The sequence below is a fragment of the Pseudophryne corroboree genome, chromosome 3 (assembly GCF_028390025.1).
Source record: "Pseudophryne corroboree isolate aPseCor3 chromosome 3, aPseCor3.hap2, whole genome shotgun sequence".
Lineage (NCBI taxonomy): Eukaryota > Metazoa > Chordata > Amphibia > Anura > Myobatrachidae > Pseudophryne > Pseudophryne corroboree.
This window is the reverse complement of record NC_086446.1, coordinates 309574215-309601714: the sequence shown is the minus strand read 5'-3', so window position 1 is coordinate 309601714 and position 27500 is coordinate 309574215. Positions and strand designations below refer to the sequence as shown.

Below are 27500 nucleotides of genomic sequence, written 5' to 3'. Positions count from 1 at the left end.
TAGAGTGCATTACTCTGTTTAATGCAGAATGGAAAACTTCAGCCCGCCTCTAATGTTTGATTTCAGCATGGGCAATGTTGGGAGCATGGTGACCCCGGGAAAAAAGCCAGCAGGGGAGACTTCAAATTCAAATAAGAAATGTAAGAGGTATTTCAATGAGCATTGGAAGGAAGAGTTCACATGGCTGGAGTTTGACTACGAGCGCAAGCTGATGTTTTGTATGGAGTGCCGACAGGCTCTTGTGAAGAACAAGCATGGCAAGGCTGAGAATGCCTTCACTGTGGGGACTGATAATTTTCAGCGGCACGCACTTTTACGTCATGTGACCTCTGGTGCCCACAGGCAGGCACTCGCTGTCAACAGTGAGCAGCTGGCCATGGAATTACAGTTTCATCAAGAGATAAAGTCAGTCATCAAAGCTGAGATGGATCCATCTAAGGTCGCTATACTGACGACTGTTTACAGCATGGCCAAGGATGGTATTTCCAGTGGGAAACTGACTTCTCTGCTGGAACTGCAGAAATTCAATCTGTGCGAAGCATTGTTGTCTTCTGAGCAAAATGAGTATTACCACCCAAGCAGTGTAAGACAAATGCAGGTGTGTACAGTCTACACAGATTTGGTATTGGCAGGCAACAGGCAAACTAGGAATAAGTGCAGCATAAAGAAAAATGAGAGGCCAGGAGGGACTTGGGAAAGTTTGTTATGCTCTTCAGAAGAACACAGTTGATGCAGAACATGTTCAGAAAGAACATTTGGAGTTATTGCTCTATGTATCTTGTTACTGCAAAGGCATTGATGAAAGGTGTTTTTTTGTGTGTGTGTATGACTGTTCTGCAACAAGTGTGGCCTTTGATAACTGTTCTTTCACAGATCCTCAGTAAATATATATCCTTCTCCTTTTACATTTTGTGGGTTAAACCAGTATTTATGGGAAAGTTGCCTATTAATCCCCTGGGAACATAATTGAGACATTAGCCCTTTGTGGTGACTCTGTGAGGTCACTAATTCCAAGTGCACTGAATGACTAAATGCACACTTTTCAAATTGGTTTTCCTCTTTAAAATGTGTATATTTTTTATTGCACTCTGTTCCCTTGAATAATTCTTTAGTGGGTGTCCCTCCCCTTGACTCCCATGATTTCATGTATTGAGTAGGATCCCGGCAATGACCTATAAGTGGGACCTCTGCAGCTCACCTGCGCTGCTCACGTCTATTTCTAGTGAGAGAAATCCTGTTTTTTGTTAGTTCTCTCCTGCTGCACAGAAACACCAAAGGTGAAGAGAAGCAGAAGGTGAGTGCTGGCAGTCCAAAAAGAGGTGACCTTCACAAAAAAAAAAAACAATTTTTCAAGGGAAGGCAGTGCTATTACAAAATAGATATATTTTAAAGAGGCAAATCATTTATGGCTTCTTTTAATAGCACAAATTTGGAAATTTATACAAATTTGCCATAGCAACAATCAGACATGTCATTTTATTAGTCTAGGCAGCTGTAGAGTGAGCCACGTTAATCTCTGGAAAATTAAATTGGAAATTGTAAGTTTGTTCTATTCACACCTTGTTGTTAAAAGCCTTTTCATTTTTAAGGAGGTTCCTGATACATAGTAAGAGCAGTCCCATTGCTGAAAGATGCTTACTTTTATATGCAGTTACAAATGAAACATAATTCCTATCTGCCATTTATCACAGCCTGCAGGTAATAAATTAGCTCCCTATGGATACTTATAATATATAGCACAATAAATAGGCAGGCTGTGGAACCTATTATCCGCAAAACACAATATTTTAAAGAGCAAATTTAAAATGCTTGTAGATCTTATGTGAGTGTGCATCTTGTGAGTTCCCTGCATGTATGTTTTTAGAGATTCCCATATCATTATAAAACCTGCCTAAATTGTACTTTCTATCCAGGTCACCAATGGCTCCCTGCAGTGTCCTACAGTAGACTTACAAACAAAATAATGTGATGTTTAAAAGAAACATTCTCCTCTACCCCCTTTTGGCGAATTGCAATGGTCTTTTTTTCCCTTTAAACACACACAACAGTCCCTCTCTGTCACATATAGGAAACTCTTGCTAGGAGAATCACTAATCGCTTCCTTGCAATGGCGTAACTATAGAGGGCGCAGGGGAAGCAACTGGTATGGGGCACGGCCAATTGGGGGGCCCAAAGGCCCAGCAATCAATCACACTGCACCTTTTTCTTTATACAGTATATATGTTTTTTAATTAGTACTTCTGCGTGCCGGGTTCGGGGCTCAACCAGTTTACTTCCTGGGAGGGAGGGAAGGAGGCAGGGTGAAGAGCCGTCCTGAATGTGTGATCGGAGCCACTTGTTGGAGAGAACCCGGAAGCATTTCTGCAGTAGTGGTGCCGCTGAGTGGCTGACAGACAGTTCGTGCTTGGACAGTGCAACACAGTCCCGCTGACAGTGAGCCCCCCTCTCTCCTGCCATATGTCTGTCCGTCTATGACCCCCCTACCCCACCCCATCCATCTATTCATCTATTCCCCATATGGTGCTCTGTCCGTCTATGCCCCCCCCCACCCCCATCTATTCATCTATGCCTCCATATGGTGCTCTGTCCGTCCATCTATGCCCCCTGCGTCCATCCGTGTGTCTGTCTATGCCCCATATTGTGCTCTGTCCGTCCGTCTATGCCCGTTCCCCATCCTTCTGTCCATCTTTACCCCCATATGGTGCTCTGTCTGTCCATCCATCCATGCTCCTCTCTGTCCTACCATCCCCCCAATCCCAATCCTGTGCTGTAGTCAGGTAGTGTCTCTCCTGCTCGCTCCTTCTCCCTCTCCCCCTAACTCCCTAACACACTCTCTTTTTCTCTCTCTCCCTGAAACAGTCACTCTGTCCCTTACTCTCATCCTCACACACACACCCTCTCTCTCTCCCTGACATTGTCTCTCTCCCTGGCACTGTCTTTCATACTTTAACACACAGACCAGTCTTTCTCCCTGTCTCTCCTTCTTTCTCTCCCTGAAACTCACTCACTCTCTTGCTCCCCCCTCTCTCTCTCTCTACCCTCCCTGACACACTCTCTCACTCCTGCTCACACCACTCCCTCACTCTCTCTTGCTCCTCCCCCCGTTCTCTCTCTGACACCCTCTCTTTCTCCCTGGTGCCCGCTCTCTCTCTCCTCTCTCATCCCTTTCTCTCTCTCTTTCTCCCTGACTCCCTCTCTCGCTCCTTGGTCTCCATGCTCATTCCCTCTTTTTTCATGAAAACCCTCTCTTTCTCTCTCTTTCTCTCCCCCTGACACCCTTTTTTTGTCTGTTTCTCCCCTCTCTCTCCTGTTCCAACAAGGGGCATTGTAATGACAACGGCGGGAGTGGGGCTAGCCCTTTCAAGATTTTGCTATGGGGCTTACAAAGTTTAGTTTAACTTACAATCATTAAAATGATAGAAAGTGTTTCCTTCTGTAAATAACTACCCAAAAAAACAAAGTTGCCTGGCTAAACATAATTCAGTGTGCCATACAAAACATAATTCAGTTCTTAAGGGCCAGTGCTGACAGCTTTATTGCTACACATTGTGCTTTAAAAGTTTTGAGTAGCTGATTATTGGGAAACGCCCACTTGTATATGGTACAATTACTGCTTGTACAAGCAGCCATAGTATATCCTCCACAAGGCTTCAGAGGACTAGTCCTAGCAATCAGTATCCAGACTTCTGAGCTGCTACACCTCTATAAGGTCCAGTAACATCATCTTTTGGAAACGTGATAATATCCTGGCTCCGGTATTGTGCTAGCCACATTTATCAACAAATTTGCTGGTTTCATACAACTCATAGCTAACTCCTCTTGCTAGTGACCTTACTGTCACAGGGTGAGCACAGCAAGTGCTTTCTGATCATACATGATGTACTCTCACTTGTCAGTGACCCTTTGTGCTTTTGTTCTGATTCACAAATTGAGGGGTGTATTTATGAAGCAGTGAAAAGAGTGGAGAAGTGAGCCAGTGGAGAAGTTGCTTGTGGCAACCAATCAGCATTGAAGTAACATTTATCAAGTGCATTCTATAAAATTATACGTAGCAGCTGATTGGTTGCCATGGGCAACTTCTCCACTGGCTCACTTCTTCATTCCTTTTACTGCTTATTAAATTGATCCTTTAACTCTTTATGGGTTTGTTATGGGTTACCGGCTGTCAAAATCCCGACAGCGGCATCCCGCCCGCAAGAATACCAGAAACAGAGTGAGCGCTAAGAGTCCCCTTGCGGGCTCGGTGGACACCTACGAGAATTGCCCTGTTGCGCCGGGATTACGGACAGAGCATTGCCGGCTGTCGGGATTCCAGCGTCTGTATCCTGACCGCTGGGATCCCGACAGCTAGTAAATTAAGCGCATCCCTTATGGGACTATAGGTTTATGTATCAATCAGAGAAAAGAATGGAGAAGTGGACCATTGGATACCTTGCCCACAGCAAACCAATCAGCATCTACCTATAATTTTTTAGCATGTACTTGATAAATGCTTCCTCAATGCCGATTGGTTGCTATGGGCTACTAATGGTGGATTCTCCACTCTTTTGATTGCATGATACAGTATCCCCTATGTACCACTTGGTGGCCCCACCAAAAATATTATGTTGTTCAACACTGGATTAATAGGAGCTTGGGTAAGCGTAAAATTATTCCTATGACAATGGGAACCAATCAGTGTGGTTCCTTCCATCACAGTATGGAACATATTGCATCCATGTAGATTGTCATGTACAAAATACAAATCTGTTTCTTAATACAGAGTGAGGTAAAAAAAAAAAAAAAACTCCCAGATTTAACAGGTTAGCCAAAAGGCATGATAAATGCTATTCAAAATTTCAGTACCTCATCTAAAAGTACATGGAATACAGTTTATTTTCAATTGGTTTTAATTATGATATTGTCATTCCTTGGCGTATACCAGCCCTCCTTTCATTAATGGGTCCTGGTTGATGATTGTAGACCTCAGCTTTCAGATGGCCCCGTTGGCTTTATAGAGGCCTCTAATGAAGTTGATGTAGCTTGTTTTCGACCCAGTAATGAAATTCAGCTTTTTAACGTAGCCAGAAAAATTAAAGTAAGCTTTGTCAAGAAATTGCATTGATAAGGCCGGAAATGATCCGCCAAGTGATGCAAAACTTCAGAAACCATCTGCAAATGTGTATCACGAATGAAGGTCACCATCTGGACAATATCATATTGAAAACCAATTGAAAATAAACTGCATGCACTTTTAGGTTATGTACTAACATCTTGAATAGCATTTACCAGTCTTTTTTGTTAACCTTTAAAATGTGGGAGTTATTTTTTTGTCTCACCCTGTATTATGCACACTCTTACAAAAACTAGTGGAAGTGGCATTTACGCTGAGAAGGTACCATGTATGCGAACAACTTGCCCATTTATTACTGTTGAAGTGCATGCAGGAAATTAAAGAAATGTATGGGCATAGTCTTTCAGCATGAGATCAAACGTTATCATTATCAACTCAGGCTTGTCACTGGCCTAGACTGGGGGTGTTGTGAACTCTGGGATTCTTCCGATGGTTGGGAAGAGGAACCACAATTGAGCTGGAAACGGGAAGGCCTGATATAGGATCTCCTCATACAGGACGCTGACAGTGGAGTTTGATGAAATAGTAAAGAGCTTTATTGCAAAGGAAAACAACTTAAAGTCAAATGCCAAAAAGGAATAAATGAGGAAATGTCCAGACCCACTGAAGGGTTTAGTGAGCAGTATTGGGGATGCTGGTAATTGAAGAAACTGTGGGTGATGTTTGAAAGTCACTGATAACTTATGGAGCTTATGAATGATGATTAATGACACAGATGGTTGAAGAACTTGTGAGTGGTGACAGAGACGCTGATGATATGAGAAACTGAAGTGCAGGGGTTTTAGACGCTGTGGCTTTGTAGTACTTGAGAACGGAGACTGAGACGCTGATGATGTGAGGAATTGAAGTGCAGGGGTTTTAGACGCTGTGGATTAGTAGAACTTGAGAACGGAGATTGAGACGCTGATGATGTGAGAAACTGAAGTGTAGGGGTTTTAGACGCTGTGGATTTGTAGAACTTGAGAACGGAGACTGAGACGCTGTTGGATTTGTGGAATTTGCGAACGGAGACTTGAGACGCTGACGGATCTGTGGAACTTGAGACGCTGATTACTAGGAACACGGATCACTGGTACGCAGAGAGATTTACCGGCCGCTGAATACACTGGCGCCGGTGTAGCGAACTGGCAGCTGGAAATGCCGGAGACACTGGAGTACAACTGCAGAGATCCTTGCCGGGAACAAGAGCACTGGCATCTACGTCAAGGAAAGACGATACTCAGGCACTGAAGCTCTGTCCGGCGTCTGACTTTGAATCTCCCGCCAGCACTGGATTGGCGGAGCAGTCTGACGTCACCTGCCCCCCGTTCACGTGATGCCGGGTGTCATGGCGGCGCCCATGCCCCGGAGAACCGCCGGTAGCCGCGCCAACCAGACGCCGGAGCCCGTGGCCCACCGAAGGCAGAGGCCGCAACACCGACCAGCAGACACGCAGGGGTAAGCGCGGCGAACTCCGCCTCTGGTGTGTGACAGTACCCCCTCCCCCAGGAGTGGCCCCTGGACACTTTCCAGGTTTTGTTGGATGTCTGGAATGGAACATCCGCACCAGTCGGGGAGCCGTAACTTCAGTAGCTTTGACCCAGCTCCTTTCCTCGGGGCCAAAACCTTTCCATTCCACCAAATACTGTAGATTCTTGTGAAGATAGCGAGAATCAAGAATAGCTTTGATCTCAAAGTCCGTACCCTCTTCAGCCTCTGCAAAGGTTGGCCTTGGGGACTTGGAATGGAATAGGTTCAAAACAAGAGGGCGAAGAAGAGAGACATGGAAGGAATTTGGTATCCGGAGATGGGAAGGCAACCCCAATTTGCAGGCAACCGGATTCAGGACTTGTAACACGGGATAAGGACCAGCGAACTTCATAGTGGGCACCTTTAAACGGAGATTGCGGGTAGAGAGCCATACCTTGTCACCAACCTTGTACTGAGGAGCTGCCCGTCGCTTCCTATCCGCAAAGAACTTATAGCGACCGGAAACACTCTTGAGGTTGGCATGAACTCGACTCCAGATTTGACTGAAATGCCGGAGAGTAGAGGCTGCAGCAGGAGCTTCTTCTGGAGGACAAATGGGTAATTCCGGAACTTGGGGATGAAATCCGTAATTAATAAAAAATGGAGACTCACCAGTCGAGGAGTGATATAGACGGTTATGGGCGAACTCGGCCCAAGGCAACAACTCCACCCAATTATCTTGTGAGGGAGAGAGGTAAACACGGAGAAAAGTATCTAAATCTTGATTGACGCGTTCAGTTTGCCCATTGGTCTGTGGATGATAAGCAGACGAAAACTTGAGTTTTATTTGTAGAGCCGTGCAGAGGACTCTCCAGAATCTTGCCGTAAACTGTACCCCTCGATCCGAGACTATCTCCAGAGGTAACCCGTGCAGGCGGAAGTGTTCCCGAATGAATAACAAAGCCAACTTAGAAGCTGATGGTAATCCGGTCAACGGAACAAAATGTGCCATCTTAGAAAATCGGTCGATAATCACCCAGACGGTGTTATGACCTTTTGAGAGAGGTAGTTCAGTAACAAAGTCCATAGAGATGTGAGTCCAAGGCCTCTTAGGAATGGACAGTGGATGCAACAATCCCGCAGGAGGCAGACGTAGAGTTTTGTGCTGAGCACATTGAGGACACGAGTTGACATACTCTTGGACGTCCTTCTTCACAGTGTCCCACCAGTAATATCTTCCCAGAAATTCCCACATCTTTTGAACTCCCGGATGGCCAGACAACTTGGAAATGTGAGCCCACTGCAACAATTTTGGTCGAAATTTAGCTGGCACAGACATTCTTCCAGGAGGAGGACCCAACGCAGTGGGAGCCGCAGAGATAGAGACGGGACTGAGGATCAACGCCTTTTCAACGGTATTCTCCTCATCCGAAGCCATTACGGAACGGGATAGGGCATCCGCCTTGGTGTTAAGAGTTCCAGCCCAGTACTTAATGACAAACGAAAACCGAGCAAAGAAGAGCGCCCATCTTGCTTGACGGGGATTCAAGCACTGGGCCGTCTTGAGATACAGTAAATTCTTGTGATCCGTAAAAATCATAATTAAGTGTTTAGCACCCTCCAAAAGATATCTCCATTCTTCTAAGGCAGATTAAATTGCCAACAGCTCTTTATCTCCAATGGTGTAATTTAACTCAGCAGGGGAGAACTTGCGAGAATGGAAACCACACGGATGTAACTTCCCATCTGGAGCGTACTGCGAAAGTACGGCACCTATGCCTACCGTAGAAGCATCGACCTCCAGAAAAAATGGCTTTAGGAAGTCTGGCTGCTGAAGTACCGGAGCGGTCATAAAGGCTGCCTTCAACTGAGCGAACGCTGCCACTGCTTCAGAGGACCAATGGCTTGGGTCAGCCCCTTTCTTGGTTAGGGCAGTAATAGGCGCCACAATAGTAGAGAAACCCCTTATGAATTTCTGGTAGTAATTTGCGAACCCTAGAAATCGTTGCACCGCTTTCAGGGAAAGAGGCTGAGTCCAGTCCCGAATGGCAGAAAGTTTCTCCGGATCCAAACGCAACTCTGTTCCTGAAATAATGTAGCCCAGAAATGGAATAGATGGGACCTCAAAAGTGCACTTGGAAATCTTGCCATAAAGATGGTTCTCTCGCAACCGAAGGAGTACCTCCTTAACTTGTGTTCTATGCTCAGAGAGATTCTTCGAAAATATCAGGATGTCGTCCAAATATACCACCACATTTAGGTGTAACATGTCCCGTAAAACTTCATTAATGAATCCCTGGAAGACGGCGGGGGCGTTGCTGAGGCCAAACGGCATTACCAGGTACTCATAATGCCCGTCCCTAGTATTGAAGGCCGTCTTCCATTCGTCCCCTTGTCGGATACGTATTAAGTTATAAGCTCCCCTTAAATCGAGCTTAGTAAACACTCGAGCTCCACGAACTCTATCGAACAGCTCCGTGATGAGCGGCAGAGGATACTTGTTCTTAATGGTGACTTAATTTAGACCACGATAATCGATACATGGCCTCAGGCCTCCATCTTTTTTCTTCACAAAGAAGAAGCCTGCTCTTGCTGAGGAAGTGGAGGGGCGGATGAATCCCTTCTGCAGATTAGACTTGATATATTCTGACATGGCTTGAGTCTCAGGTACTGACAAAGGATAGGTACGACCGCGAGGTGGCATTTTCCCCGGAATAAGCTCAATAGGACAATCCCAGGGTCTATGCGGGGGTAATTTATCGGCCGCCTGTTCCGAGAAGACATTTGTAAACTCCTGATAAGCCTCTGGAATAAGCTCTACGTCCAACTTAGACAATGCACGAAGTGGGTAAACAGGAGTAAGACAATTCGAGTGACGTAAAGGACGCCAAGAAATTATCTGTGTCGACTTCCAGTCGACGTGAGGGTTGTGAAGCTTAAGCCAGGGAAGACCAAGGACGAGATCGTGAGACATCTCTTGAATCACAAGGAACTCCAGATGTTCTTGGTGCAAAGCTCCCACTTGTAGCTTGATTGGCATAGTATGACTTGTAATCAGAGCATTAGGAATTTGGGTACCATTAATAGCAGTTATCGTAATAGGTCGGTCGACCGACTGTAACGTCAATCCCAAATTATGGGCGCAGGAAAGAGAAATAAAATTCCCCGCAGCTCCTGAGTCCAACAATGCCTTAACGGTTTTGACTTCAGACTGAGAAAACAGAGATACTGAAAGTAGACAGTCTACTGCCGGAGAAGACTGAGAAACAACCCCTAGCTTGACTTCTCCGGAACAAGCTAGGACTGCCCGTTTTCCCGGGCGAGACTTGCAAGACTTGAGGAAATGATCCGCGGCTCCACAGTAGAGGCAGAGTCTACCCTCACGCCGACGCTGGCGCTCTTCTGGGGACAGCCGAGACCGATTAATCTGCATGGGTTCATCTGTACTGGAATTGACTGTCTGCTTGGAAGGAAGAGATCGGAGCCTCGACCGGTCAGACCGACTACGTTCACCACCTCGTTCCTGCATACGAAGATCCACCTTCACACAGAGTGAGATCAACTGTTCCAAGGAATCCGGCAGATCTCTAGTAATCAATTAGTCTTTTAAACGATCCGAGAGCCCGTTCCAAAAAGCAGCCCGAAGGGCATCATTATTCCAGCTCAGTTCAGAAGCTATAGTTTGAAAGTGAATTACATACTGTCCCACTGTACGAGAGCCTTGTCGAACTCTGAGCAAGTCAGCTGAGGCAGCAGTCGTCCTGCCAGGCTCATCAAAGATCCTTCGGAATGACGCCAAGAAGTTAGTATAACTGGAAACTAACGGATCTGATCGCTCCCACAACGGTGACACCCACTCCAACGCTGAACCCTCAAGTAACGAGATAATAAATGCCACTTTAGACCGATCAGTAGGGAAGTTGTGTGAGAGGAGTTAGAAATGTACCTCACACTGATTGAGGAATCCACAGCAATTTTTTGGATTCCCGTTATAACGAGGAGCAGTGGGAAGCTGAAGGCGTGACCTGGTTCCAGACAAGGAGGAAGCATTGCCAGGGACAACCACTGGAGCGGATACTGGGGCTGGAGCTGGAAACACTGTAGCCAGCGAAGTCTGGATTTGATCCATCCGACCAGATAACTCCTGGAGATAATGCATCACCTGATTCTGTGCTGCTTCTTGACTCTGTACTCTGGAAACTAGGTCCTACATGGCGCTTGCCTCTGGGTTCCGATTCCCCGGGTCCATGTGGCCTGAGTATACTGTCACTGGCCTAGACTGGGGGTGTTGTGAACTCGGGGATTCTTCCGATGGTTGGGAAGAGGAACCACAATTGAGCTGGAAACGGGAAGGCCTGATATAGGATCTCCTCATACAGGACGCTGACAGTGGAGTTTGATGAAATAGTAAAGAGCTTTATTGCAAAGGAAAACAACTTAAAGTCAAATGCCAAAAAGGAATAAATGAGGAAATGTCCAGACCCACTGAAGGGTTTAGTGAGCAGTATTGGGGATGCTGGTAATTGAAGAAACTGTGGGTGATGTTTGAAAGTCACTGATAACTGATGGAGCTTATGAATGATGATTAATGACACAGATGGTTGAAGAACTTGTGAGTGGTGACAGAGACGCTGATGTGAGAAACTGAAGTGCAGGGGTTTTAGACGCTGTGGATTTGTAGAACTTGAGAACGGAGACTGAGACGCTGTTGGATTTGTGGAATTTGAGAACGGAGACTTGAGACGCTGTCGGATCTGTGGAACTTGAGAACGGAGACTTGAGACGCTGATTACTAGGAACACGGATGACTGGTACGCAGAGAGATTTACCGGCCGCTGAATACACTGGCGCCGGTGTAGCGAACTGGCAGCTGGAAATGCCGGAGACACTGGAGTACAACTGCAGAGATCCTTGCCGGGAACAAGAGCACTGGCATCTACGTCAAGGAAAGACGATACTCAGGCACTGAAGCTCTGTCCGGCGTCTGACTTTGAATCTCCCGCCAGCACTGGATTGGCGGAGCAGTCTGATGACGTCACCTGCCCCCCGTTCACGTGATACCGGGTGTCATGGTGGCGCCCATGTCCCGGAGAACCGCCGGTAGCCGCGCCAACCAGACGCCGGAGCCCGTGGCCCACCGAAGGCAGAGGCCGCAACACCGACCAGCAGACACGCAGGGGTAAGCACGGCGAACGCCGCCTCTGGTGTGTGACAAGGCTAGCTTGATAGTAGTCACCCTGTTTTTTTCTCAAGGTAATTTATACATAAAACATGTTAGTCTAATGAAATATATATGTAGGCCTTTATTATAGTCTATTTTCTATATATATTGTGTGAATTATTTAATTATATATTTTGGTGAAAAACCACAATAACTTTCAAAAGTATTCTTTTTTTTTTTCATATAAGATATAAGCCAAAGAATCAAGATTTTCTTGAATTTTTTAGTACATTTTAAACATTATAAAAATAATCGCGAGTCACTATGGAAAAAAAAATGGTGGGCCATTAAACAAAGTTCTTCTGGTTACTGAAGCAGTCCTGTTTGGGTGGCAATACCCATTTCTGGATAACCTTTACGCAAGGGATGCTGTATTAAAGGCAGGGAAATAAATACATTTTAAGGAAAAAAATCAAAGGTCACTGGGTTTTGGTTATTTGCCCTTTAAAAAAAAAATGTATCGGAGTGGCCACAGCCTGTAATTAATCAGTGACCGACTCTCAGATCAAACCTCAAGCCATTGTTCAAAACCTCCCCTCCCGAAGTACACACAGTTCTTCTTTCCACGGAAATGAAATGGAATTGTACAGATGCCATGAGGCATTGTCTGAGCCCAGTAAATTCTGGCAGGAGGGTACAGATTTGCATGGCCAGTAACGGGAAAGAGAGAGAGAGAGAGTGACTGTCTGAGCCTCTGTGTTTCTCTACTGTCTCTACATTAAATAGGTCAAGTAGTTTGCGGATTTGTTGTCAGAGGAAGCGAAATCGTCATTCCAAATATGTTTTTCTATAACAGAATTAAAGAAAAAGGTATTAGGTATAACGTTTTATTTTCAGAGCGCTATCTGTTAACGCAAGTTACATGTTCACAATATCTGGGATGTGTGTTGTCTTCAGGAATTCCGGTAGACCTCACTTTATATGATGGAACAGGTTTTAAAAATTAGTGATGCAATTTTGCATGGACTGCTTATTCTGTACATGTTGCCAATTGAATCAGGCAAGCACAAAGCATAAATGCAGTTTTCTGTTGTATTAGTCATTTAAAGCCTGATAAAGTTAACTATATGTTTTCCATACGGTAGTATTAATAGCATATGAATTTATGCAGCATTATAATACACTGCAGCCCTCCCGCTCTTAAAAATGTGTCCGTTATTCCCAGAAACAAGTTCATTTTGTAGTTCTAAAATTCCTCTCTGTATATTGCTGATAATATATCATGCAGTTGTGTGACTTTCTCATGATAAATGAAAAGGATTGATGTACTCTTGTCTTTGATCACTTCAGGCAGCCATTGTTAAAGTACTGCACAGTGAAGATCGAAAGAGACTGAAAGACTCCCCGTTCATTGGGCTGGTAGTTGATGAGACCGTGGATATAGCAGAACACAGAAGTCTTGTTGTGTTCACAACATCTATTTCACCTTGTGATGGACAGCTGTACATCACATTCCTGGGCAGGTTTGAGTTATGTTTAGGGGATGCCCACTCTGTGATAGACAAACTGATGGAGATACTGAACGACTTTCATGTCCCAACAAAAAAAGTAGCTTGGTTAAGTTCAGATGGTTCATCGCTGATGTCAGACAGGCAAAATGGTGTGGGTGAGAAGCAGAAATCTCTTTGCCCATTTGTAACAGAGCTTCACTGTATTTCACACAGACGGTCTTTACTGCCAGCTGAAAGTATTATAAGTGTTGATTATGCAAGGAAATATGAATGTGTAATGGACGCTGTGTTTAGACTGTATGGCAATAAGAATGGGGAAAGCCATAGCTTTCATGATTTGCATAATGTTCTCAACATCTGTGGCATAGATTTGAATTGTCCAGGAACAATTCACTGGACATGTATCTTACCAGCTGTCGAAACCGTTGACTCATCTTGGCCAACACTAGTTCTTTTACTTGAAAGTGAATCTGCAAAGTCTCCTATAGCTAATGGACTATGCCTAGAGCTTAAAAAATTCTGGTTTGTGGCTTTTACAAAGGTGCTTCTCGATATACTTCCCATCTTCCAGAAACTCAACCAATTCTTTCAGATTGAGGATCTAGACATATCTATGGTGAATCCAATAGTGACTGCTTCACAGGCTACCCTGCAGGCTCAAAGGTCCACAAATGGCCAAAACTTTCAAGAATTCCTCAATGAGTTGAATGAGCATCCTGATGAGGATAATGAAAGCAGGTTCTACTACAAAGGGGTAGAGTTGGTTGACTGTTCCAAAGTCCAGTTGAAAAACTTTGAAATTATAAAGGAAGCCTGTCTTGAAAATGTATGCAAATGCCTGCAAGACCATTTTCCTGGCAATGTGCTCAAAGTAGTTAGCTCTTTTTCTGTTCTTTTCAATCCAAAGTGTTACCCATCCTCCCTGGATGATATTGGTGCCTATGGTGAGGTAGAACTGCGCCACCTGCTGCAGTATTTCTCTCATGTTCTTGTTCCAGAGCGAGCATCAAATGACTTTGCTCTCTTTAAACGTATAGTATTTAGCCTTAGCCACCTGACTTTTCGAGACCTATGTGTAAAGCTGGTCCACACAAACTCTGAGATGCATGAGCTCTTTCCTGACTTCACTGTCTTAGCAGCTATCGCTTTAGTCATGCCACTTGGGTCTGCACTCTTTGAAAAAATCAGCCGTGCAAAGGAACTGTGGAAGCATAGTCTTTGGCCAGGAAGAATGGTGGGTGATCTCTGCGATGTTTTAAAAATTGCCATAGATGGCCCAGCACTTAACGAGGTGGACTTTGCTAGAGCAATTGACTACTATGAGAACACACGGGAACCAGAGTCTTTTGTATGTGCATAAAGTAGTAGTATTCATTATTAATGAGATTATACTAGTTACTGGAAACACAGGGTTCTAATGTTTTGTATTTCAGTGTTATAGTATGCTACATAGCTGCAGGAAAAGAAGAAATACTGTTTCAAGTGCAAGTTTTTAAAACTGTAAACCAATTTTATGTTCACTTGTTATATTTCCTAGATGAATATATTGGTATCCTAGACCAGCCTTCCAGAACCGGGTAATGGGGCCGATGGTTCAGATATGGCTTTCTAGAGAAACGCTGCTTCTTTTTCTATGACCCACTTTTGAATGGTATCTGGTCTTTCTACATGTTGTTACATTGTGTATGCTGCCTTTGAGATGAAAAAACGTGAACAGCACCCTTGAATATCGCAGACCTAAACACATGCAATCAAGAAAATGTTAAATCTCTTGTGATGGCTGACCAAGTATATATTGCATTTGCATTGGTTTTGTATAAAGACCACTTTATTATTTTATTTTCTTGCATTTAATTTTCTCTCACTGTTCTTACCAAAGCATATAGTTTATTCTACATTAATAGACTTGGTATAATCATATGAAAGTTTTTGTTAAAGGTCCAAATTAGTCTTCCATTATCAGTACTTGTACTAAGCACCTTTACACTTTTTGTTACAATTTAGGGCATTCACTTTTTTGTGCCATTTTTTTTTTACAGATTCATTGTTATGTCCAGTGTGTTGTTATTATTATTTTTTTAAGTTGACGTACATTCTACAGCATAAAATATAATTTATTATGCAGCGTTACACTCAGATGACAATAGTCTCATTTTACCGTTAACTATCTAATTTGAAGTATTGACATGCGATGCTTAAAATGCAATATAAGGTTTGTTATATCTGTAACGTGGTATTGGAAAAAGCCTTTAAAAAATTTTTATACAATTCTGAGGACTTATTACTGGCTAATGAATGCCTACTTCCATATATTTTATTAAAATGCTATTGCTTAATGTATACCACATAGAAGTTAGTCATTTTCCAGATGTGCAGTATACTGTGGATTTACAGTAACATCAAGGAGCCACTTATTACCTCTGTGATATAACTGGTTCCCAGGGTTAGATAGGCTGCATTCTCAAGGCTATTGGTTCAGGCCACAAATATGGCAGCATATTGCCTAATAATCATGAGGCCATATCAATTACAGCACACCATAGTGTGAAAGAGTGGACAGTCATCTCTCAAACAGGGGGGCTCCCCTGCTAGTAGCAGCCATGATACGGGAGATTAAAACTGAACTGCCTGATATGTGTACCAGATTCCTAGTGAATTGATTGTCTCTCCCAGAGGCATGTATATGATGTGTACACGTTAAGGGGTTGAGTACAGGTTCCAGACAGTCAGGATGCCGGTGGTCAGAATACTGACAGAGGCATTCCGATGGTTAGAATACCAACACATTTAAGTAAGTAGGCTAACCCTCCCCCTTACCCTCCCCCTAAGCCTCCCTATCCCACAGCCTAACCCTAACCCCCCCCCCTCCCAGTGCCTAACCTCCCCTCCTGCAGTCTGACCCTAACCCTCCCCCTCATACTTACGTTCATGATCGTGACTGTCGGGATTCATATGCCGGTCTTCTTACTGCTGACATCCTGATTGGCAGGACGCCAACTACATCCCCACTTTAAGGGTGGGTCACTTTCAATGTAATTTCAATTTGCCCTGTTAAATTATGTTTTCCTTTACGTTTGCCCCTGCCCAATCTAGTCACAGGTTAGCATTTAAGACCTCTGCAGCTATACGCAAATGTTTTCTCAGAGGACATGTGAATATGTTTGGGTTACACAGGTTATATCAAGATGCTGCTGATTTGATGAGCCAAAAGAAGTACAATGTTATTGGATAATATGCTTTGTGATTCTTGTAAAGAAGTTGTGGTAAAGCACATGGTATCCGGTCTCTAGGTCGACCACATTTAGGTCGACACTGTCTAGGTAAGTAGGTGGACATGGTTTCTAGATCGACAGTGACGTTAGGTTGACATATTCTAGGTCGACGTGGCAAAAGGTCGACATGAGTTTTTCACATTAATTTTCATTTTTTTAACTTATTCACGATCCACGTGGTCTACAATTGGGAATGGTAAGCTGTGCTGAGCGCAGTCGTAGTGGAGCGAGGGGACACGGTGCACTAATCGGGGATCCCGGTCACTGTATGGAGAAAACAACACCAAAAAAAGTGCAAAAACTCATGTCACCCTTTTGTCATGTGACCTAGTACATGACGTAGAAACCATGTCGACCTACTTACTACTGACCACTAGTGGTCGACCTAAGTGTGGTCGATCTAGTATACCACACCCAAGCACAGGGTTGGTTATATAAAGTACTGCAGCAATAACAGATGGCATACTATTCAAATGATTTGTGAGCTCAGTGCTGAGCAGGTTTTGGAATTATTTGGGCTAGTTAAGAACAACGTACTACCTTCATACTTTTTTTATAGCTGTTTATTTTCCAAAAATGCAGTTTCTTTATAAATCTAGACTAAACGCTCATTTCCTGTAGGTGGCACAGTAGCGTAAAAATAGATTATTAAAGTTTAAGAAAATGTAATAAAAAATTTTTTTTGTTGGTATACTGTAACTTTACCTTCTCTTACGTCCTAGAGGATGCTGGGGACTCCGTAAGGACCATGGGGTATAGACGGGCTCCCCAGGAGATAGGGCACCTAAAAAGAACTTTGACTATGGGTGTGCACTGGCTCCTCCCTCTATGCCCCTCCTCCAGACCTCAGTTAGATCTTGTGCCCAGAGGAGAATGGGTGCACTGCAGAGAGCTCTCCAGAGTTTTCTGTGGAAAAAGAATTTTGTTAGGTTTTTTATTTTCAGGGAGTCCTGTTGGCAACAGGCTCCCTGCATCGTGGGACCGAGGAGAGAGAAGCAGAGCTGGCTTGTCAAGTTGGGCACTGCTTCTAAGGCTACTGGACACCATTAGCTCCAGAGGGAGTCGGAACACAGGTCTCACCTGGGGTTCGTCCCGGAGCCGCGCCGCCGTCCTCCTCACAGATGCCGAAGATAGGAGCCGGATAGAGAAGGCAGAAGACATCTTAGGCGGCAGAAGACATCAGATCTTCATGAGGTAAGGCACGCAGCGGTAAGCTGCGCGCCATTGCTCCCAGTCACACACACACAGCAGCACTGAAGGGCGCAGGGGGGGGGGGGCGCCCTGGGCAGCAATAAACCTCACATTTTGGCACAAATACAGTTTGTTTAGACTGCGGAGGCAGTAAATCTATGATCCCCTGCCATTTTATTAAAAAATCACTGGGACCGAAGCCCACCGTCGGGTGGGCGGGGCTTGATCCTCAGCACTAACCAGCGCCATTTTCTCCACAGAAGCTGCTTGAGGAAAACGCTGGCTCCCTGGTCTCTCCCCTGCTGAACTCACAGGCTGGAAAAAAGAGGAGGGGGGCACATTAGCGACGCAGTGAGTGGGAATTGGCATAATATATATAACAAAAGCGCTATCTGGACATATTTTTTCCAGTGTTTTTAAGCGCTGGTGTGTGCTGGCATACTCTTTCTCTGTCTCTCCTTAGGACCTGGTTGGGGTTTTGTCCTCTTATAGGTTAATCCCTGTGTGTGTGGGGTGTCGGTACGTGTGTGTCGACATGTCTGAGGCGGAAGGCTTCTCCAAGGAGGAGGTGGAGCAAATGAGTGGTGTGTCCCCGTCGGTTGTGCCGACTCCAGATTGGATGGACATGTGGCATATGTTGAATGCAAGTGTGGCATCTTTACATAAAAGGCTTGATAAGGCTGATTTAGGGGGGACATCAGGGGGTCAATCCTCAGATTGGACCGACTCACAGGGCCCGTCGGGGTCTCAAAAGCGTCCCTTAACACAAGACACTACTACCAACACGGATTCTGATGCCAGTGTCGACTATGACGAAGTAAAATTGCACCCTAGGGTGACTAAAACCATTCAGTGTATGATTGTGGCAATAAGGGATGTGTTGCATATTGTGGATGAACCCTCGGTCCCCGACACAAGGGTATACATGTTTAAGGAAAAGAAACAGATTACAGGTTGATTATCCCTTATCCAAATTGCTTGGGACCAGAGGTATTTTGGATATCGGATTTTTCCGTATTTTGGAATAATTGCATACCATAATGAGATATCATGGTGATGGGAGCTAAATCTAAGCACAGAAGGGATTTATGTTTCATATACACCTTGTACACACAGCCTGAAGGAAATTTTAGCCAATATTTTTTATAACTTTATGCATTAAACAAAGTGTGTGTACATTCACACATTTCATTTATGTTTCATATACACCTTATACCCACAGCCTGAAGATTATTTAATACAATATTTTTAATAACTTTGTGTATTAAACAAAGTTTGTGTACATTGAGCCATCAAAAAACAAAGGTTTCACTATCTCACTCTCACTCAAAAAAGTCCGTATTTCGGAATATTTGGATATGGGATACTCAACCTGTATTAACTTTCCCACATCTCATGAATTAAATTAATTCTTTGGAAAAGCTTGGGAGACTCCGGATAAGAGACCGCAGATCCCCAAAATAATTTATATGGCATACCCTTTCCCTAAGCAGGATAGGGAGATTTGGGAATCACCCCCCACTGTGGACAAGGCCCTGACGCGCTTGTCCAAGAAAGTGGCGCTACCGTCTCCTGACACAGCGGCCCTTAAGGACCCTGCAGATCGCAGGCAAGAAACTACCTTAAAGTGTATTTATTCTCATACGGGTGCTGTGCTAAGACCGACAATTGCGTCGGCATGGGTGTGTAGCGCAATTGCAGCTTGGACAGATGAGCTGACAGATCAATTTGATAATATGGATAAGGATACTATATTCCTAACTCTAGCCCATATTAAAGACGCAGTCTTATTTATGAGGGATGCTCAAAGGGACATTGGATTGCTAGCTTCTAGGGCCAATGCCATGTCTGTCTCAGCGAGAAGATCCTTATGGACTCGCCAGTGGACGGGTGATGCGGATTCCAAGAAACATATGGAAGTACTACCCTATAAGGGTGATGTATTGTTTGGGGATGGGCTGACGGACCTGGTTTCCACAGCTACAGCAGGTAAATCAAATTTTTTTACCATATATTCCCCAACAGCAAAAGAAAGTAACACCCTATCAGATGCAGTCCTTTCGGTCGCACAAGTCCAAAAGAGGTCGGGGATCCTCTTTCCTCGCCAGAGGTAAGGGCAGAGGCAAGAGAGCACCTTCTTCGGCAGGTGCCCAGGAACAAAAGTCCTCCCCGGCTGCTCCAAAACCCAAAGCATGATGCTTGGGGCTCCCCTGAGGGAGTCCGCACCGGTGGGGGCACGTCTTCGACTTTTCAGTCAGGCCTGGGTCAGTTCGGACCTGAATCCCTGGGTGTTGGAAATAGTTTTCCAGGGTTACAAATTGGAATTCGAGGAGGTGCCCCCGCGCCGATTTTTCAAATCGGCCCTACCAGCTTCCACATCGGAAAGGGATGTAGTGTTAGCTGCAATTCAAATGCTGTGTATACAGCAAGTGATAATCAAGGTTCCCCTGCACCAGCAGGGAAGAGGTTACTACTCAACCCTATTTGTGGTCCCGAAACCGGACGGTTTGGTCAGACCTATTTTGAATCTGAAATCCCTAAACCTGTACATAAGAAGATTCAAATTCAAAATGGAATCTCTCAGAGCGATAATAGCCAACATGGAGGAGGGGGAGTTTATGGTGTCTCTGGACATAAAGGATGCGTACCTTCATGTCCCCATATATGCCCCCCATCAGGAATACCTAAGATTCGCTGTACAGGATTGTCATTACCAATTTCAGACATTGCCGTTGGACTCTCCACGGCCCCGAGGATTTTCACCAAGATAATGGCGGAAATGATGGTGGTCCTGCGCAAGCATTGAGTCACAATTATCCCATAGTTGGACGATCTCCTGATAAAAGCGAGATCAAGGGAGAAATTGCTGAACAGTGTGGCGCTCTCGTTGAGAGTGCTCCAGCAACACGGTTGGATTCTAAATCTACCGAAATCACAGTTGATTCCGACAACTCGACTACCGTTCCTAGGTATGATACTGGATACGGAACAAATGAAGGTCTTCCTACCAATAGAGAAAGCCCAAGACATACAGAACATGGTCAGAGACCTGCTAAAACCGAAAAGGGTGTCAGTTCACCAATGCACTCGAGTTCTGGGGAAAATGGTGGCGGCCTACGAGGCCATTCCCTTCGGAAGGTTCCATGCAAGGACTTTTCAATGGGACCTTCTGGACAAATGGTCCGGGTCCCATCTGCACTTACATCGGAAAATAACTCTGTCCCCAGGGACCTGAGTGTCCCTCCTGTGGTGGTTGCAAAGTGCTCACCTCCTGGAGGGTCGCAGGTTCGGAATTCAGGATTGGATCCTGGTTACCACGGACGCGAGCCTCCAAGGATGGGGAGCGGTCACAAAGGGAAAAAATTTTCAGGGTCTTTGGTCAGACCAGGAGTCCTGTCTACACATCAATGTGTTGGAACTCAGGGCCATTTACAACGGCCTTCGACAAGCGGAGAGTTTTCTTCGAAACCTACCGGTTCTGATTCAATCAGACAATGTCACAGCAGTGGCTCATGTGAACCGCCAAGGCGGGACAAAAAGCAGAGTCGCGATGGCGGAAGCCACAAGGATCCTTCGCTGGGCGGAAAATCATGTAAGCGCTCTGTCAGCTGTCTTCATTCCGGGAGTGGACAACTGGGAAGAAGACTTCCTCAGCAGACACGATCTCCATCCAGGAGAGTGGGGACTTCATCAAGAAGTCTTTGCAGACATAACACGTCTTTGGGGAACTCCTCAAATAGACATGATGGCGTCACGCCTCAACAAAAAACTTCAGAGGTACTGCGCCAGGTCTCGGGACCCTCAGGCAATAGCAGTGGACGCTCTGGTAACACCGTGGGTGTTCAAATCGGTCTACGTGTTTCCTCCTCTTCCTCTCATCACAAAAGTGTTGAGGATTATAAGACGAAGAAGAGTACGAACGATACTCGTTGTCCCAGACTGGCCTCGAAGGGCCTGGTACTCGGATCTACAAGAGATGCTCACAGGAGATCCCTGGCCTCTTCCTCTGAGGGAAGACCTGTTGCAGCAGGGGCCCTGTGTATTTCAAGACTTACCGCGGTTATGTTTGACGGCATGGCGGTTGAACGCCGAATCCTAGCAAAAAAGGGGATTCCGGAAGAGGTCATCCCTACTTTAATAAAGGCTAGGAAGGAGGTGATGATAAAACATTATCACCGTATCTGGCGAAAGTATGTGTCTTGGTGTGAGACCAAGAATGCACCTACGGAAGATTTTCATCTGGGTCGTCTTCTCCACTTCCTACAGACAGGAGTGGATATGGGCCTGAAATTAGGCTCTGTTAAGGTACAGATTTCGGCCCTCTCGATTTTCTTTCAGAAGGAATTGGCTTCTCTTCCAGAAGTCCAGACGTTTGTAAAGGGAGTGCTGCACATCCAGCCCCCTTTTGTGCCTCCAGTGGCACCATGGGACCTGAACGTGGTGTTGCAGTTCCTAAAATCACACTGGTTTGTACCGCTTAACAAGGTTGAGTTGAAATTTCTTACCTGGAAGGTGGTCATGTTGTTGGCCTTAGCATCAGCAAGGCGAGTGTCAGAATTGGCGGCTTTGTCACACAAGAGCCCCTACTTGATTTTTCATGTGGCTCGAGCTGAATTGAGGACACGTCCGCAATTTTTGCCTAAAGTGGTTTCTTCGTTCCATATGAATCAACCTATTGTGGTGCCTGTGGCTACAAGTGACCTGGAGGATTCCAGATCCCTGGACGTAGTCAGGGCCTTAAAAATTTATGTAGCCAGGACGGCTAGAATTAGGAAAACAGAGGCTCTGTTTGTCCTGTATGCGGCCAATAAGATTGGCGCTCCTGCTTCGAAGCAGACTATTGCTCGCTGGATCTGTAATACGATTCAGCAGGCTCACTCTACGGCTGGATTGCCGGTACCAAATTCGGTTAAGGCCCATTCCACTAGGAAGGTGGGCTCTTCTTGGGCGGCTGCCCGAGACGTCTCGGCATTACAACTTTGCCGAGCGGCGACTTGGTCGGGGTCAGACACTTTTGCTAAATTCTACAAGTTTGATACCCTGGCTGATGAGGACCTAGCGTTTGCTCAGTCGGTGCTGCAGAGTCATACGCACTCTCCCGCCCGATTGGATGCTTTGGTATAAACCCCATGGTCCTTATGGAGTCCCCAGCATCCTCTAGGACGTAAGAGAAAATAAGATTTTAAACCTACCGGTAAATCTATTTCTCCTAGTCCGTAGAGGATGCTGGGCGCCCGTCCCAGTGCGGAAACTCTGCAAGACTGGTATATAGTTGTTGCTTACATAAGGGTTATGTTACAGTTGACATCGGTCTTGGACCGTTACTGTCGTTTGTTCATACTGTTAACTGGTTATGTATGTTCCAGGTTACATGGTATGATTGGTGTGGGCTGGTATGAATCTTGCCCTTGGATTGCTAATTCCTGCCTTGTATTGTCCATCTCCTCTGGGCACAGTTCTCTAACTGAGGTCTGGAGGAGGGGCATAGAGGGAGGAGCCAGTGCACACCCATAGTCAAAGTTCTTTTTAGGTGCCCTATCTCCTGCGGAGCCCGTCTATACCCCATGGTCCTTACGGAGTCCCCAGCATCCTCTACGGACTAGGAGAAATAGATTTACCGGTAGGTTTAAAATCTTATTTTCCGTAGAGATATAGAGATGTATTTTATAACGCCGAGGCAATATCTATTAAGGAACACCATGGTTTGAAAGAAGGAAAGGATTCTTAAAAACGCTAGTATCTACCATGATACGGGAGATCAAGAGTCTGTTTTTGTTTTAGAATCTCACCAATTACCGCCCTCCTTTTTTTTTGTATAATATTGGTTTTCTTGTGATCAACAGACTATGGGGGGAATTCTGTTAGCCACAGTAATTTACCATGCCCAATTGATCCCCCCGGGGCTAATCAGTTAGTCCCCGAAGGCTGCACTTAACAGGGATTTATATTTGGGTCTGAACAGACAGAAAAGAAATCCCAGACAAATAGCCTGTTTTCGGAAGCCGCGACCATGTTAACACACAGGTCCGGGAATTTATCCCGGATTCTGTGGGTTAACGCCCAAAAACAGATTAACAGGTGAGAAAAAGGGTTTCTAATTGAATATCCCAAGTGTTGAAACTCAAGTCTATCACCCTTTTTCACCCCTGTTCAATAAATGGGGCTAATAGAATTCCCACCTATATCTGGCAATGGTGACCTTTCACCTAGAGCTTGTGCCACAACGTTGTGATGTCCTAATTCAAGCGTGCGATCTTTAGTGGTGGAGGCAGGTCATACTGATGTACTACAGGTGCTTTGTGATGAGTTTTTCCTTTCTCTTAGGAACCTTGTGCACTTGGCAGTGAATCAGGTTAAAGAGGATATTCCACCCATGCTTTTTAATTTTGAACCATAACATTCCATTTTGAACAGCAGGTATATCCACTGTTACAAATGAAAGTATACTAATAGCTCTATTACTGAGCTAAAAACTTCTACCCAGCGTGTTTTCTGCTTCTCCCCTTTCAGTCTAATCATAAATGAACGAAGCTGCAGTGACATTTCAGAGTAATATCAAACATTGTTACCCTGACACATTTACTTGTCCCAGGCTTTACTAATACCTCCAAACTGTCCCGATTTAGGTGGAACAGTCCCGTTTTTCACGGTCTGTCCTGCTGTCCCACTCGCAGGTCGCAGTGTCCCGGGGGGGGGGGGGGGGGGGAGGGGGAGGCAATTGTTACTGTCCCTCCTGCTGTGGATCAAAAGTTGGGAGGTATGCTTTGCTTGAAATCTGCATTGCATCCATTGTGTTATGGTAGAAATATTTTAGCATAATCTATAGATTAAGCCCAATCTGGTCAGTGCAGCCATCAAATTGAGAACTGACATAAAGGTAAACACCCCCCCCCCCCTTCCCACTTGCATAATTTTATTATTTTTATTGATTGGTCATAAGCAGTGACGTGCGGTGAGGTCACTGGTTGGGGAGGCACTGGCAGCTAACAAGCCCTCCCCCCCCCGAAAAAAAAAAAAAAAAAAAGGGTGGTCCCCCAACACACCAGTAAAACCAGCACTAGGCAGAACCAGCCAGGGGGAGTAATGCCACAGCAGGGGAGACACTCAGTGTGGGGTCCCCCTGCCATAACATTAATCTGCCCCCCAGCCAGTCAGCCCAGGGTTGGAATTCCTCGGAAAGTGGGAACCCCAAAAAATTAAAATAGAGTCCCCCCTCCCGAGCAATAACCAGCACTGGGCTGATAGCCCAGTGCTATGCCCCGCACCCCTGGTGGCGGTGGGTGCGGGGTTCATTGTGTGTTAATAGTGTTCTTTACAGGTGGCCTACAAGTCCCAGTAAGCCTGCCCCAGCATGCTGGCACTTGGAGAACCACAAGTGCCAGCATGCCCGGACACAAAGGGCCTGCTGGCACCTGTAGTCCACCTGCAAAGAATAGTAATATTGTTCTTTACAGGTAGCCTACAGGTCCCAGCAAGCCTGCCCCAGCATGCTGGCACTTGGAGAACCACAAGTGCCAGCATGCCCGGACATAAAGTGCCCGCTGGCACCTGTAGTCCACCTGTAAAGAAAATATTAAAATAAAAACATCACACAAGTCTTTAAAATAAGCTTTATTAAACTGGGTCTTCACCTGGGGGCAGCGGCCTTTAAGCTCTTTTGCGTGGCCGCCGCCTTCCCAGGGCTTCCGGCGTCTTCACCTGGCGGTGCGCCACCTCCCCAGGGCTTCCAGCGTCTTCACCTGGTGGGCGGCGGCTGCTAAGCTCTTTTGCATAGCCGCCGCCCAGCCAGGACTTCCGGCGTCTTCATTCTTCAGGAGCTCTTCACAGCTCCTCCTCCGCCGTCGGACTGACTCTCCGCCGCCTCGTGCTGACTTATATAAGTCAGCCGGAGGGGGCGGGGCGATGACGCAGCGAGCCGTGATTGGCTCGCGGCGGCCATCTTGAATTTCAAAAATGACGCTGAGGCGCCATTTTTGAAACTGGAACCGCTCCGCTGCCAAACTCTGCAGGATAAAGGTAATTTCCACCACCGCCGCAACCCGCACTGCCGACGCCCGCTCCACCGCCGCATCCCGCCGCCCGCACCATCGCCGCATCCCGCCGCCCGCACCTCCTCCGCCAACGTCGCCCACACAGTGATTGACAGCGGATCCAGTGACGGATCCGCTGGCCAATCACTGTGGCCTCACTGACAGGGACGTGCTTTCATAGGTTGAAAGCACGTCCCTGATGGAAAGCGGCACCACTAATGGTGCCGCTTTCCCATATATTTTCAATGGGCTTTTACAGCCCATGGCTAGTCCCCGCCCGTGCCCACCCCCCGCTCTCCATACTTTCCCCAGTGACAACGGGAGGCACCACGATCGGTGCCTCCCAAACACATATTCAAAACAGCAACGATAAGAATAATATTAAGAAGATACATATGGCACAGAATATGTGTCATATGCATCTTCTTTGTATTATCTTAATCATTATGACAGGGGAGGCACTGCCTCCCCTGACTGCACGTCCCTGGTTATAAGGCCTTATAGCCAATTTAATAGAATAATTTAAAATGCCACTAACTATGATTTTCTTTTTGTTTTATTATATATACATACTTACTAAATAAGACCGCTTACAGGGACAGTATGTGCATGTCCTACCCATTTATACTCCATTCAAGATGATATATGGTACAATACAGTGGAAATATTTAGCAGTTTCTATTACTTTTTGGTTTGACAGTACCAACACAAGCATCAAGTGCTGCCCCCAAACAAGTGCTGCCCCCAAACAAGTACTGCCCCCAAACAAGTGCTTCCCCTAGGCACGTGCCTCACGTGCCTAATAGGAAATTCGCTACTGCATAAACGGGAAGTTTCTTCTTGCTCTGAGTTACATTCAGAAACAATGGGGGTAATTCCAAGTTGATCGCAGCAGGAATTTAGTTAGCAATTGGGCAAAACCATGTGCACTGCAGGGGAGGCAGATTTAACATGTGCAGAGAGAGTTAGATTTGGGTGGGGTGTGTTCAATCTGCAATCTAATTTGCAGTGTAAAAATAAAGCAGCCAGTATTTACCCTGCACAGAAATAAAATAATCCACCCATATCTAACTCTCTCTGCACATGTTAAATCTGCCTCCCCTGCAGTACACATGGTTTTGCCCAATTTCTAACAAAATTCCTGCTGCGATCAACTTGGAATTACCCCCAATGAGTACTTACCACAAATTAAGGAAAAGTGTGTGCGCTATTTTCTTTTGTTGAACTTTCACCATGCATTCCACACCCTGAATTAAACATTATTAGGACACCTGTTACCATAATTAATATTTACAGTTTACTATAAAATCTGGGAAGTTTAACTATCCTGGCATCCACTATACATTTTTGTGTAGTTACAATACTATTGTGTTCCTTCTTTATACTGTGTAGATTTCAGTGAAACATATGAGCTTACTAGATACAATATATGCTTGGGCTATATGCATCATACTTGCCTACCTGACCCTCTCCATGAGGGAGAAAATGCTCTGTTCCTGGACTTTCCTGGTAATGTATGATTGCCATCACCTGTGGTGAAATACCTTTCTTATCAATTAACTAGCTCACCTCAGGTGATGGCAATCATACATTACCAGGAAAGTCCAGGAACAGAGCATTTTCTCCCTCATGGAGAGGGTCAGGTAGGCAAGTATGATATGCATAGTCTACTATTGCTGTTTTTTTTTCCAGTAAGCAAAAGACTGTGTCGTGCAATGTAATGCCATATCTCTGCTGAATAGCTGTCCGTATCTCTTCTCTGCATTTATGGAA

The 27500-nt window shown here is 45.4% G+C and overlaps 2 protein-coding genes across 4 annotated transcripts in view; both read left to right on the top strand.

The window, feature by feature from the left end:
• The window catches only part of C3H17orf113 (chromosome 3 C17orf113 homolog), an 18219-nt gene extending 3146 nt beyond the window's left edge, over positions 1-15073 (top strand). Inside the window, exons 2-3 of the mRNA XM_063959412.1 lie at positions 1-598; positions 13074-15073. The exon at positions 1-598 is cut by the window's left edge and continues 19 nt beyond it. Of these exons, the coding sequence (XP_063815482.1) occupies positions 29-598; positions 13074-14594 (2091 nt within the window). The 5' untranslated portion in view covers positions 1-28 and the 3' untranslated portion in view covers positions 14595-15073. The remainder of the gene's footprint in view (positions 599-13073) is intronic.
• ZNF385C (zinc finger protein 385C) overlaps positions 1-27500 on the top strand; it is a 563435-nt gene that overhangs the window by 345125 nt on the left and 190810 nt on the right. The window lies entirely within an intron of this gene.